The 15128-nt window shown below is 47.7% G+C and overlaps 1 protein-coding gene across 1 annotated transcript in view; it reads left to right on the forward strand.

Annotated features, from left to right (window-relative positions):
• The first annotated feature begins 13249 nt into the window (after positions 1 to 13249).
• LOC146074836 (splicing factor 45-like) overlaps positions 13250 to 15128 on the forward strand; it is a 30572-nt gene continuing 28693 nt past the window's right edge. Inside the window, 2 exon segments of the mRNA XM_083183375.1 lie at positions 13250 to 13290; positions 13292 to 13370. Coding sequence (XP_083039501.1) covers positions 13250 to 13290; positions 13292 to 13370 — 120 coding nt within the window.

The following is a 15128-nucleotide window of genomic DNA, read 5'->3' on the forward strand; positions in this document are numbered from 1 at the left end:
AATTCTGTGAGGGGAAAAAAACAATCTGAACCACAGGGGGTGTTTAGGTAGAGGAGGCTCCAGGGACACTGTCAACTTGTGACTCCATTCTAAGGCAGGCCTGGCCATACTCCATTTATAGCATACATCATATAGTTTATAAATATCATTCACCTAAAACATATATTCAGCTATATGATGGGACAGAATCTACGCTTGCAGCAGGTGAATTTAATCCAAAAATGATAAACTCATCCCTTTACTCCAGGATCCTGTTTAACTACAACGGTTATGTGGCAGTCAAAATGGAGCTCCAAGCCATCCCACAAACCTGTGTAATTAAGATGTGTCCTGGATGAAAGGGATGCCTTGGTCACCCCATCTAACCCGTACCTGTATCTGTAGCTACCCACTTTGTGTTATGTATTAATAGTATTGTAACAAAAATTATCCTCACCAGTGCTACATAACAAATACGAGTACAAATAATTGATGAATGATGCATTATGTATACATACCGATCTCTTCACCCTCCACCACCTCACACGCCTCCTCCTCCTCTGCATCGGCCGCCTCCTCGACATTCCTGGCCTCCTCAATAGGCACGACCGCCTCAGCCACCTCCTCCACATCCTCCTCCGCCACCAACACCTCCTCAGCCACCTCCTCCACATCCTCCTCCGCCACCAACACCTCCTCCACATCCTCCACCACCACCTCCTCAGGCACCTCCTCCTCCTCCACATCCTCCTCCACCACCTCCTCCTCCACTTGCTCCTCCTCCTCCACAACATCCTCCTCCTCCACCACCTCCTCCTCCACTTGCTCCTCCTCCTCCACAACATCCTCCTCCTCCACCACCTCCGGCACCTCCTCCTCCACATCATCCTGTTCCATCTCCTCAGGCTCCTCCTCCTCGCCCTGGGCTGCCTCTGCCTCTTCCCGTGCCTGTCGTGCTTGGGCTCGTGCTGTGTGGGAGAAAACAAACATCATTGTCAATGTAGGGTCATTGGGGCACATGTATTAAGCCATAACAAGAGATACATGGAAGGGTGATAATGATCGAAAATGATGCTTGAAAGTTGCTCCTTACTGTTAATGGACTTAAAAATCTGAAATTTAAGTTAATATGTGATTGTTAGTAATTTGTTAAATCATTACAACCCTTGCATTTCTCAATGGTTAACACATATTACATCAGGCACATTGTATGCATCAGAATCAATAATGCTATGTAATTACATATAAAAGCCACATGTGTTAGGATCCGCCTCCAGCGGATCTGTGTTATGCGCAGATTCACATATTCTGTGTGTAGTGTCATGTTCTCCCTGGATTCTGCTCCCTGGGTTTTTCCCAGCCTGTGTGTGTGTTTACTCGCTAGTGGCATCCAGTGGTCAGCCTGGGCCATTGCAGGTTACTTTCAGTACTGTGTGTTCTGGACCTCAGGTGTCTTGATTAGGCTCCTAGCCTGCAGTGCACACCTTTAGGCAATGTGTAATCAGCACCACATTGTGCTCACTATAAAGACTCTCTGCTCACACACTCTGGTGCCAGTTATAGAATTCTGTTGCCCTGTTCAGTTCACTCTGTCCAGCTTCAGTCAGCTTTGGTAATACCTCAGTGTGCCTTGGTGTTCCTGGTTCCCAGTCTTCCTGCATGCTGCCGTTGTTTCCCAGCTGTGTCCTCCGTTCAGTCTCCTGTCCTTCCGGTGTCCGTGTGTCGTCCTTTATCCGTCTCCCGGTCCCTGCAGCTCCTGTTGGTCTGTGTGGGATCCCTTCTCCAGCGTGGTGCTCCCTTCGGCTGGTTCCCTGCCTTGTCCGCAGCATCTCAGCTCCAGCTAAGTTGATATCCCTATCTTTGGTACCATCATTGCGTGGGTTATCTTTTGTGTATTAGTACAGTCCTGCTTATTGAGTCATCTTTTGTGTATTGTTACATGCTTACTTAGTGAGTCATCTTATGTGTATTGTTACACCTGCGGTGTGGTCGCATCAGTACACTTTCACACCTGGCCCCCCGGGGTCACTGTTTCAGGAGCTCAGCTGGTATCCTCGCCAATAAGTGTCAGTTAGAGGTTCCCCTTGTTCATCACTGGCCTTGGCGTGTGTGTTGTCCTTAACATAAGACCAGGTGGCATCGAGGTGGGAGCCTGACTAACGGGCTCCCACGAACGCGGCTATTATTGGTGAAGCCTAGCACCCCGCACACACACGTCAATTCCATCTGAGTACAACGGAGGTAGGGCAGGCGAGGTTACCCCGCTCCTTACATTATAACTGGCCACAACAGAAACTCTGGAGCTGAGTTCTGCCCTCTCTCAGTCCAGCAGTTTTTTCTTGCCTTGTCACAGTTTTTTTTACCTTGTCACAGTCTTGTCTGGTCATAGTATTTTTGCCTTGTCTCTGTTGTTGTGTCGTAGTCTTTTTGCACAGTAACCTTGCACGTCCATATCATGCAGGCCATGCAAGAGTCATTAGCGGCCCTAAACCTGGCGTTCAATACCTTTAAATCTGGGCGGTTGGAGATTTTGCAGCAGTCCCTACTGCAGCTGCAAAAACTCCTCACTGAAATATTTCTGATCCTTCCCGAGGTCACTGGGGGTAATTCAGCCCCGGCTGAGACCCTGTCTAAGGAGTTATTAGGCAGCGAGTCCATAAACCCGGAGGTTCAGGAGAAGCATAAAAGTGTTCTACGGCCAAAACTTTCGCTGGAGGAGCGTCAGCGGCGTAGAGACCTGAATTTATGCTTGTACTGTGGAGCTTCAGGCCACTATCTCCAGGCTTGCGGATTGCGCAGGCCTGGTGGTGGCGATAGGGGGTCTCCTCTGGCCAAGTCAGGGCAGGTTGTCAGATCTATGCCTGTCTTCACTGTGGCAGAGGAGCGCTCTGAGTCTCCCAGTAAAAGCACTCTGTTTAATACCATTGGTCTAAGTGCTGGGAGACCTCATTTTGAGTTTAAGAATCAGCAGAGGAGGTGCTCCCCGCATGATGGTATTTCTGCTAACATTAAGCCAGAGTTACAAACCCTTAAGGGGAAAGCCCAGGTGATTGACTCTGACGCCGGGGGCCCGCCGAGCCAGTCTGACGCCGGGGGCCCGCCGAGCCGGTCTGACGCCGGGGGCCCGCCGAGCCGGTCTGACGCCGGGGGCCCGGAGGCCATAGCCCCAAGTGGGGGCCCGAAGCCTCAGTTTGTAGCCCCAAGTGGGGGCCCGAAGCCTCAGTTTGTAGCCCCAAGTGGGGGCCCACAGTCACAGTTTGTAGCCCCGAGTGGGGGCCCGAAGCCTCAGTTTGTCGCCCCGAGTGGGGTCCCGAAGTGTGCAGCCCCGAGTGGGGTTCAAGTTGGTGTCGCCCCAGAAGGGGTTCAAGTTGGTGTCGCCCCAGAAGGGGTTCAAGCCTGTGTCTCCCCAGAGGAGGTTCAAGCCTGTGTCGCCCCAGATGGGGACTCTGTCCATCTAGTCCCTAAGAGGGATTCTGATTGTCCTGTCTCTGAGCAGAGTTCCAGCCATGTCGGTAACATGGAGGGACCATCTGTTGGTCTTTTTGTCGCTGCCCAGCCAGAGTTTCACTATAGTGCTCCCCACTTAGAAGTACGTCACAGTGGTGATCAGCCAGAGACTCATCATAGTGCTGCCCAACCAGAAAGACCATCAGACTTGGAAGAGGTCATTACCTCTAAGGGGGTCCCTAAAGTCTCAGCCTCAAGGGCCATAATTCCAGCTATACAGTCCAGTCAGTTAGCTGATAATGAAGTTACTGTTGATTCTTTGAACGATATCTCTACATCTCTAGTCTTTGATGGGGACTTAGCCCAATTTGTTGCACTCGCTAACCACTATGTCTCCATTATGGAGTCCAGACCATTTTTAGGCATCACTTCTGATAATATTGTGTCCTATATGATCTACCGCTTCAGAGGTGAACCGTTCGAATGGGCATGCAAATTTTTTGAATCTGAGGATCCCATTCTTAAGAATCTCCCAGCATTCAGTGATGCTGTAGTGAAAAAATTTGGTCCCAATAGAAGTGGTTCAGATGCCTCTGGGCCGACCATCTTGTCTGCAGAGACTCCATGTTTAGGAGAGTCAATACAAAGGGCCCAGCCCATAGCTATTTCCGCTGGGTGTGCCTTTTTGTCTCCCTCTTACAAAGGTCTCCCTGAATTATTACCACCTAGAGCGCTGGTATCCAGGTTTGATGCTTTCTCAGATTCAGACTCAGAATTTGTGTGTGAGATTGATGGGTATCCGGTGTATACAGGCCCTATGGTTTATGAAGAAGCCTGTTTAAGACCAGGGACATCTTCTCGTACCAAACACTCTAAGAGAAGGAAAAAGAAGTATATGCACTGACCTTTTGCTTGTCCTGTTTGTCATATCTGTTTGTCTGGTCTTGTTGTGTCCGAAGGCCACCTTTGAGAGGGGGGCAGTGTTACAAGCTGCAGTCACAGCTTGTTCCTGTTTGTTGGTTAATACCCCCATTCCAGGGGTTGGTATTCTCCATGTAGTGGAGAACCTGGTATTGGGGTCCCTTGACCCCTCTTCAAGGGGGGGGTACTGTTAGGATCCGCCTCCAGCGGATCTGTGTTATGCGCAGATTTACATATTCTGTGTGTAGTGTCATGTTCTCCCTGGATTCTGCTCCCTGGGTTTTTCCCAGCCTGTGTGTGTGTGTTTACTCGCTAGTGGCATCCAGTGGTCAGCCTGGGGCATTGCAGGTTACTTTCAGTACTGTGTGTTCTGGACCTCAGGTGTCTTGATTAGGCTCCTAGCCTGCAGTGCACACCTTTAGGCAATGTGTAATCAGCACCACATTGTGCTCACTATAAAGACTCTCTGCTCACACACTCTGGTGCCAGTTATAGAATTCTGTTGCCCTGTTCAGTTCACTCTGTCCAGCTTCAGTCAGCTTTGGTAATACCTCAGTGTGCCTTGGTGTTCCTGGTTCCCAGTCTTCCTGCATGCTGCCGTTGTTTCCCAGCTGTGTCCTCCGTTCAGTCTCCTGTCCTCCCGGTGTCCGTGTGTCGTCCTTTATCCGTCTCCCGGTCCCTGCAGCTCCTGTTGGTCTGTGTGGGATCCCTTCTCCAGCGTGGTGCTCCCTTCGGCTGGTTCCCTGCCTTGTCCGCAGCATCTCAGCTCCAGCTAAGTTGATATCCCTATCTTTGGTACCATCATTGCGTGGGTTATCTTTTGTGTATTAGTACAGTCCTGCTTATTGAGTCATCTTTTGTGTATTGTTACATGCTTACTTAGTGAGTCATCTTATGTGTATTGTTACACCTGCGGTGTGGTCGCATCAGTACACTGTTTCACACCTGGCCCCCCGGGGTCACTGTTTTAGGAGCTCAGCTGGTATCCTCGCCAATAAGTGTCAGAGGTTCCCCTTGTTCATCACTGGCCTTGGCGTGTGTGTTGTCCTTAACATAAGACCAGGTGGCATCGAGGTGGAAGCCTGACTAACGGGCTCCCACGAACGCGGCTATTATTGGTGAAGCCTAGCACCCCGCACACACACGTCAATTCCATCTGAGTACAACGGAGGTAGGGCAGGCGAGGTTACCCCGCTCCTTACACATGACTGCATGTTAACCAGGAAGAAGCACACATAACAGTCTATGGACTTTTAAACACATGGACACCCACTTAACATTCTACAATTTTTATAGTTTATATATGCTATGATGTAAGTGCGAAATTTCCTTGTGTAAATACTCACAATCAGCTATTTGCCTCCTAATCTCCTGGAGTAGCTCTGGCTGGCGCCTGCGGAGGTCTGACCACCGCCTCTCCAATTGGGCGATGCTCCTCCGCACCCGGGTGCGGGCATAAATACGGCGCCCTACCGCAGCATAGGCCCGCCGTTTCTGGCCATTCGTAATAAAGGGCCCCGCACGGCCCAGCCTTGTCTCCATGACGGAGACCAGTGCCCGAAGCTCCGCAGGCGAAAATGGGTCTGCTCTGCGTGACTCCGCCATGTTAGCACTGGCATAAATCAACCAATCATGTGCTGTAATTGGTTTATCACAGTTATTTGTGTTAATAACTTTATTGTTCATCTTTACATGAACAGCGTCTCTGCGCCAACACAAATGGCGAAAACTTCGCATGCCTTAACAACGGTAGTGCTGATGTATGGCAATGAACAAATCTGTTATATATAAAACACAGTGTGTATGCACTTTGCAAATCGAATAACGCATCGCACCGCCAAGCAACGCGTGCTATAGCTTTGCAACGCATAGCTGTACTTCGCATTACTTACTCTATGCATCTATGTGTATGCGTACATTTATGTTTAAAAGACACATACACATACGTGCAGGTATCCTGAGTCCACCATTATACACCAGCGCTGCCTGGCTGCCTGCCTGAAATGTCTAAACATGTTAATAAATTCAAATATTATATATATATATATATATATATATATATATATATATATATATATATATATATATATATATATATATATATATATATATATATATATATATATATATATATATATATATATATATATATATAATCTCTGCAAACAAATCATACATCAACACAGAAAAAAGTCACCAACACATAACAAACATACATGTGTTAAAAAGAGAATAAATCAATGTACTCACCAGACATCAGTGATAGTATCAACTACAATAATGAAGATATAACAAACACATAAGATCCCTTGCACAAGGTATAATTATGAGCAGCTATATAGTACTTCCACCAAAACTAAGCACATATGATAAATATCTCCTATTTCTTTGCCATTAGGAGGGCAGGCTGCCTAATTGTTTTGTAAGACTGACAACTAACACACTGTACATATTTGAAGGGGTGATTTTTACAATAATTGGTGTGTTCTGGTCAACTATATAAAATGTACCTGAAGAATCTTTGCACCACAGAGTCCCGCAGCTGGTATCCCCTCCGGCATTCTGGGGCAAGGGATGGGCGCAGGGGCGGATCTTGCGGCTCAGATGGAACCTCCCACTCATCAAAGGGTATCTCACGCCGCACAGCAATGTTATGCAAAAATACACACAGGCCCACGATCCTCGACACCATTTCAGGCGCATACTGTAAGTCACCACCAGTGCGGTGGAGCACTCTAAATCGACCCTTTAAAAGGCCAATTGAGCGCTCCACCACTTGCCTGGTGGCAACATGCGCCCGATTGAATGCCTCCTGTGGGCCAGGTGCTGGGGAGCTGTACGGCGTAAGTAGCCAGGGCGTACATGGGTAACGGGAGTCACCCAGAACCCACGCATCACGGCCTTCCAGCTCTTGTAGTCTCTGCCAAATCCCGGTTTGTCGGATAACATGAGAGTCATGGGCACTTCCGGGAAACTTCGAGTTGAAGGAGAGAATTTCCATGGATGGGCCACATACCACCATCACGTTGAGTGAGTGGAACAATTTCCGGTTCCTATACATCTTCTCACTTCGTGATGGAGGCACAAATGGTACATGGGTGCCATCCACAGCCCCTATCACATTAGGGAAGCCAGCAATTTGATGGAAGGCCTGCTGGCTTCTGCGAAGGGTCTCTTGGGCAAATGTCATGGCCATGAAGTGCCCCTTGCGCCTAAACATGGCCGACGTCACACGCCTCAGGATTCGGCAGAAGGCCGGCTGAGATATTCCAGCAAGTACTGCCACTACTTGTTGGAATGATCCTGAGGCGCAGAAATGCAACACCGCCAGCAGCTGTGTGTGAGGCGGAATTGCTGTCGTGATCCCGTGAAGAGGTTCCAGATCACTCTCAATTAACGGGAGAAGATCCAGAATGACATGTGGCGGTAACCGGTACCTAGTAAGTACCTCATCATCGGGCATACCAAACAGTCACCCGTGTGCGATAGATTCTAGCACGTCCTGGCCTCCTTGGCCGACGAGTGGGGAGAGCCGCAAGTGCCCTTAGCCTCCTAGCCATGAAAGCCATCATTGCTTCAGCAACCTATAAATAATGATGCACCTATGCACATAATGGACATATCCGACAACCAATATATTTGTTGGCTTCAATACGTACAATAGATGGCCGCCCAGTGAAGTCACGAATATCCATTAGACTCTATAATGATGTAACAATAATATGAACTCAATACACACCGTCCTAAACACACAGATGCTTACAACATCTAACTACTAAACACTACTTGAGTATCATAGGTGTCTGCATTTGATGCCGACATCATGTACTATGACACATTTCAACTATTGCTGGGACATGTTGTCCTGCAATAGATGGACACACACAGGTTTAACACCTGTGAGTGAAATAGTGAACATGTGACATGTTGCAATAATGCTACAAAGCCTTTGCTGGGCCAACAATCTGTACTCAGTGAGGCAATGGTGCATACATTAATACACTTACATTGTTAATGTATATCATATCTACAAGGACCATGGAAGAGCTTACCTTAGACCCTGGCCAACTACAGATCTGGAGACAAATGATTCTAGCAGCAATCCACTATTTATAGGCCTATCACATGTGTTGTCTATAACATTAGTGATGAGTATTGCATGACTTGTGGCCTGGATTTTCTAAGGGATTGGGTTACTTTTAGATTTCAAACAAACTCAAGAATACCACAGTAGTCATGAACATTCCCAAATAGCATGTATATTGTGCGATACTCACAGGTGTATCAGAAGATTCTATGCAATTTTAGAATTGGTGACCGATATTTAATGTAGAAGTTACGCCAGGTTTTGCACAATGGAATTTCCGCAACTATGGGCGTATGCGGCGCAAAAAAAACACGCCGTACGCTGGCGGCCGTTACGCTCGCGCACGGAACGCAGGTGTCGCTGATGTACGCCAAACAGGATACACAAACAGTATATAAAGGTGTATTAGAATGTGACAAAGTTGCTGGAAACATGGCTGGATCGCAATCTGAGGTGGACCAGGAGTTGCAGCAACTGTTTTCCCGGATGGACTCCAGCACCTCCTATGTGCCACTGCACAGGCAGGCAGTGGGAAATAATGAGGCTGCTGACCCATCAACATCAGGGCAACCTGCAGCTGGCCCATCAACATCAGGGCAACCTGCAGCTGCCTCGTATGCAGCCTCAGCAGAATCATTTGGAACACAACCAGGGACTTCCCAAGATAGTAGCATGGCCAGCACTTCAAGTACAGCGACACGTGCCCATGGCCGTGGCCATGGGCAAAAGAGGGCAACAGAGGAACCAAGTTCCAGAAATATGGCATTTGAAGCACAGGAGCTTGCCATCCTGGTTCCGCGAGCACGTGATTGGATTGAGTGTCCACCGGAGAGGCTGACACACACACGCAGATGGAAGATTTGGGAAGACATAACTGCGGAGATTAATGCAGTGGCGCCACAAGTTCGTGAGGCGGAGCACGTCAAGAAGAGGCAAGTTCTTTTGTGTTACATGTGACCAGTAATAGACAAGTAATGTTTGAATTCATGCTTAGATGGATTTGGCAAATGGCCGGTGAGGTTGGTACGATACACATACATGATTGACATGTCATTTAGTTGAGAGTTATAGTAGGGTGAGTGTGAATGTGTATTGTAAGGGTTGATATCATAGTTGAATGTAATGTTATGTTTTTGACATTAAGCACATGTCGTAATATGTAGCACATAGCAATGGCTGCAACAGCAAACATCTGGAGTGACATGTATTAATATGTCAACTTACATTGCAGGTGGCACGACTTCAAAACCAACCTGAAGAAGATGACCAAGTGGTGGGAACACAGCCACAAATCTGGGGCCGGGCCCATGCCATCACGCCTCCAGTTCACCCCCCTGGAGTTGATGGCCGAGTGCTGTGTTGCAGTTGAGGAGGTCAGGGGGGTGAGCACCATGGATAGCGAGGCCCCAGCTGAAGTGTTTGCGGCTTTTGTGGAAGGTAAATATTTGTCATGCCATAAGATTGTGGAAGTAATTATCTTAGAATGTGTCCTAATTGTGTTTATCATTTTCAACAGACACCCCACTGTTTGAAGACTCTTCTCAGGAGGTGGAGGAGTCCGTGCCACCTGGCCCCAGTGGTAGGCCTGTGCAGCAGCCATCGGTCCAAGCCGATTATTCCAGCTTGGCCCAGATGCTTGGAGACATTAACCAGCAGGGAGAGTTGGCATCAGAACGGATGCGTAGGACAGAGGAGATCATGGCGAGCTTGGTCAGCACCCAGCAGTCCATCGCTGTGAGCATGCAGGCCATGGCTGAGGCGCATCAGGCCATGGCTGCAAGTGTTCAGGTGCTGGCCGAGCAAGCCACGCGTCAAAATGATCTCCTCCTCCACCATAATGAGCTTATGGTGGAGCTAGTTGACAGCAATAGGGTCCTAATGTCATCCGTTTCTGGTGCATTACCACCAGCAACACTCCCTGCTGGCAGAAGGGGTAGACCATCCACCCCCTCACCAGCATCTGCTCCACCTGGGCCAGCATCTGTCCGTGGCCGAAGAGCTGCTGCACAGGCCAAGGAGCCTACCAAGGGCAAACGTGGCCGCAAATGAACTTGTGGCTGCATTAATCTCCACCGTTATGTGGTCCCAACTCTTTCATTGTGCTGTGTGTGTCAGCTTCTTGTGTCCAATCACGTGCTGAGGGTAACCAGATTAGCCCTTGCTTCAAATGTCATTTTTGGTTCCCCTGTTGCCCTCTTTGGCCTGTCATTACTGTCTGCTGTACTTGAAGTGATGTTGCTAAGTCCCTTTGTGTTCCAAATGATTCTGCTGTGGTTATGAATGTGTACAATTATATTTATTTTCTATTATAATTTATTTATGTACATTCCTGTCATGCTTTTTTTTTTTTTTTTTTATTTCTTCAGTGTCAGTGTCTGTGAAATTTATTGAAATAAATTTATTTATTTCAACAAAATTGTGTGGTTTAATTAGTACATGTAGAATACACATGTGTATTGATAGTATTAATATTCAGTGATGTCCATTCTTAGCAGTTTAAAAGTGTGTGACAAGTACAGCATATGTGTGTGTTTAGTAAAGGTTCCTTGAAGCAGCAATGGTTTCAATTAAAGCACTGACAAGCGTGCCATTAGTGAGTAATGAGTAAAGGAGTCGATTGTATTGTGTTCAGCTGTTACTGCTTGTAGTCATTAGGCGTTCCGTTCGCCTACAGCAGGACCGAGTGGTTTCCGCAAAGCAATACTTGCTTATGGACACCGCACATTTCTATCGGATTTGTTCGCGGGCATTCGGAGTGCTATCCGAATGCACGCCCCCCAACATAAGTGTACTCCCCCGTGTCCGCCCATGTTTCCACCCAGTTTTGCCCACTTTGAAACTACGCCCCTGTGTCATTCCGCATGACGCCCATATTTCCAGACTGATTGCGGTGCACAGTTTTGTACGGGATTAGCACAACAGGTACGGAGTCAATGCTTGGCACATGCGCCTTGCGTTCCCCACGCATGCGCAGACGCCGTAAACACGCTATCCGAAAGTATTCGGGAAACTACGCATCAACCAGAATAAGGCCCATATAGTTACGTAGTTTCCGGGACCTGAAGCCGAGCAGTGCGTTCCAAGCCTCTTTTCTGACCGTGGTCGTCACGTGACAGTCGTTGTATTTGTCGCATGTGAGACGCTTTCCGACGGTGCTGTCGTTGTGCTGGTTGCGGGTCCGGGGTTTTAGGAGAAGCTGCGGGCAGTAGGTAAGCAATACGGAGTGGGGTCACTATTTCTGTGAAATAGAATTACTGTAGGTATTCCATACTTGCCTAGCTGACCCTCTCCATGAGGGAGAAAATGCTTTGATCCTGGACATCCCTGGTAATGTAGGATTGCCATCACCTGTAGTGAAACACCTTTCTTATCAATTACCTAGCTCCCCACAGGTGATGGCAATTCTACATTACCAGGGAAGTCCAGGAACAGAGCATTTTCTCCCTCATGGAGAGGGTCAGGTAGGCAAGTGTGAGGTATAACAATGGCTCATGGGCGAAAGCTGTGGACTCACGGCTGCCTAAGTTACTGTTCACAGTCCTTCATTGTTCATGTTCAGTGGTTGCATGAAATTGAATTATTATTTATAGAGTGGTGACCCATTTAATATTTGCACCAGTTCACAAACGATGTGGTCGTCAAGTCAGATGGAACCCTATGTGTGTGTTAAGAGATTATGTCGATAGTCCATTGCAGGAGAGCAAGCACCAGGATGCTGACTATAAACAGGCTACTTTCACCATTTTAACTTTCTTTTCTTATTAGTTGCCAGCTGTCCCTAATTTCCATATTTGACAGCCTTGTCTTTGGAAAAGTCCCAGTATTTTAATACTCCCCAGTTGCGCAGTAATTTATCTTCACGTCTTATGGGTCCTGCACACGGTGCAACTTCAGCCTATGCTTGCCACCTAATGCGGATCATCGATTCCTGGAGATCCATATACCATGCAGGTAGCTTGGCTATATTCGGCGCATGGAAGTGTGCATCGTTAACAATATTGTGTACACACTAGACGATATTGTGAGCAATATCGCTTAGAAGCCCCTTATAATATCATCTAATTTGTAAGAGGGTTAAAGAGTGGCTGTCATCTTTGTAGCTCAGTAAATCTGTGTGAGAAGAAGGCAGCCACTTGCTTTGACCCACCCCAAAAACTGAAGGAGGCGTGCCTCCAGTACGGTCAGCATTGCCTCCAGCACTGGCTTTCAGCATATCAGTCAGTCTGTAGATTGGGAATACTGTGTATGTTCTCACACAATGCTGAATCACCTCCTGTATCCCCGCTAAAACCCATTAAAGTGTATAGAAATGTTGTCAACAATGTCTCCTTTTTAGCCAATTGGAGTACACTATAGACCAGCTTTACAGTATTACAAGTGTGCCATAACAATTTGCTTCTGCTGAATTGAACACTGTTGCTATTCCTTGTACTGACTGGATAGTTTCCCACTGACAAAGCCACTGCATTGTAAGCCTGGAGTTGTCATAGGTAGTGTAGGGAGTACTGAAGGTGGTGGTACTAGGGCTGACCATTGATCGATATTCGTAAACAAGAAATTATGCACCTGGTAGGTGTCTCTGTCCACTAAGGTTTACTTCCTTATTCTTGCCTTATTCTTTCCGTAGTGCAACGCTATGCAACCCGAAATCTACACACTATAATGAGGCCTAATGAGACTGGCAACCAAGAACACTTTTAAATTGTAACTCTCTATACATGTATTAGAATTCCAATTGTTCTACATGCTGCTAGACAATATATAATTATTTTTAGACTTATTTTTTTCTCTCTTTAAGGTTGAAGGGGAGACAAAATGTCTTTATATGATGATTTAGTGGTTGAGACAAGTGACTCAAACAGAAGGATGGTCGAAAAACTTCAAGCTTTTGCAGTCACAGCTGCAAGTCAAAAAGGCAGCGCTAACACAAGCGAAGGTAAGCCTGCATATCATGTAGCGCACATAATGGTAGTTTGGGACTCCTCAATTATTGAATGGAAACTACTGTACTAGGTTTGTCTTTTCTATTGTGTTTTGAGCACTTTTGTGGGTACTTGTTTCCTAGCATGGTGTCCCCGATTTTGATCGAAGTGCATTTTATCGCATCGCATGCAATATAGCGGCATGTGATGCATGCGATGCGAAGCGATTTTTAATTGTACAAGCACCCTGATGGGTGCTTATAATGTTAAATGCACTCCCATTGTCATCGCCACCCCCACTTTCAACACCGTGCCGAGCGCAGGCGGTACGCGTCCTCCGACCTTTTCATACCCCCACTATCCACGTCGGGGAGCGAGCGAGAGGACACGGATTTCTTTACATGTATTCCGCATACCCTCGCTGCGCTTGCTACGCTTCGGGCTCGTATTCCGTGTCCCCTCACAGGGCTCGCCACACCGACGTGGATAGTGGAGGTATAAAAAGGTCGGAGGACACTTACCGCCGCCGCTCGCCACGCGTGGGGGTGGCGTTGTCAATCAGGGTGCATTTAACATTGTAAGCACCCATGAGGGTGCTTGTACAATGAAATCGCATGGCATGCGATGCGATATTTCATTGTACAAGCACTCCTGTTAATTTAACGGGAAGATCGCATCGCACACCACTAAATACGGTATGCGATGGGCGCTGTGCTAGGAAACAAGTACCCTTTTGTTTATCAGTATATTATACTTTTGTTTAGACTGCCTAGCATATTGATGTATCCACATACCCCTATGCTCAAATCATGCTAAAGTAGCTCTTTGTGGTGCATCGCAGGCTTTGCGACTTAGCTGTGCCATGCAACTATTTCTTATAGTGGGGCAGATGTATGCAGCCTTAACAAGAGATTATGCAAGGCTGATAGAGAGATAAACATCCAGCCAATCAGCTCCTTACTGACTTTTTTTCAAACACAGCCTGTAACATGGCAGTTAGCAGGTGATTGGCTGGACGTTTATCTCTCTTTGGGGCAGATGTATTAACCAGCGTTAAGTGCAAAAATGCACTTAACGCTGGTTAACCGGGGGGGATTACGTCTGTCCTAATGTATTACTAGCGCACCTAACGTGCGCTAGTGACAGCCCGCCGAGTTACGCTCGGCGGGGCTGTCCCTGCAATCCCCCCCAGGGATTAACGGCCGGGGCGATGTATTAACAGCCTTCAAGGCGTTAATTCGCCCCGGCCGCTTCGCCAGCTCAGGGCTAGCGTTGTCCTATCCCCCACTGTGGGGACAACGCTAGCCCTGCTTCTGGCTAGGGCTGCGCTGGAGATCTCGCGTTTTTTGCGAGATCTCGCGCATGCCCAGTGCGGCCGGCCGGGGGACAGGAGATAGCGCATCAGTTAATACTGATGCGCTATCTCCAGAAAGGGACATCGCCGGAGGGGGGAGTTAACGCTCCCCCGCTTCGGCAGACAAGATGTTAATACAGCTTGTCGATGTCCCTTCCTGCTTCGCCTCGCTATTGAGGCGAAGCATCATAGCGGCGCGATAAGCGCTGCTATGATACATCTGCCCCTTTTATCACCCTTGCATTTATCTCTTGTTAAGGCTTAAAACATCTGCCCCAGTATGCGTTGGAGGGTTACCATATGAAAGAGATGGGGAACCTTCAGCCTTCCAACTGTTGACAAACTACACATCCCAGCATGTCCTGCAACAGTAGCATGGCCACATAGCAAAACTGTAACAAGGCATGCTGGGATGTCT

This window comes from Crinia signifera, chromosome 4, assembly GCF_055691185.1.
Source record: "Crinia signifera chromosome 4, ASM5569118v1, whole genome shotgun sequence".
Lineage (NCBI taxonomy): Eukaryota > Metazoa > Chordata > Amphibia > Anura > Myobatrachidae > Crinia > Crinia signifera.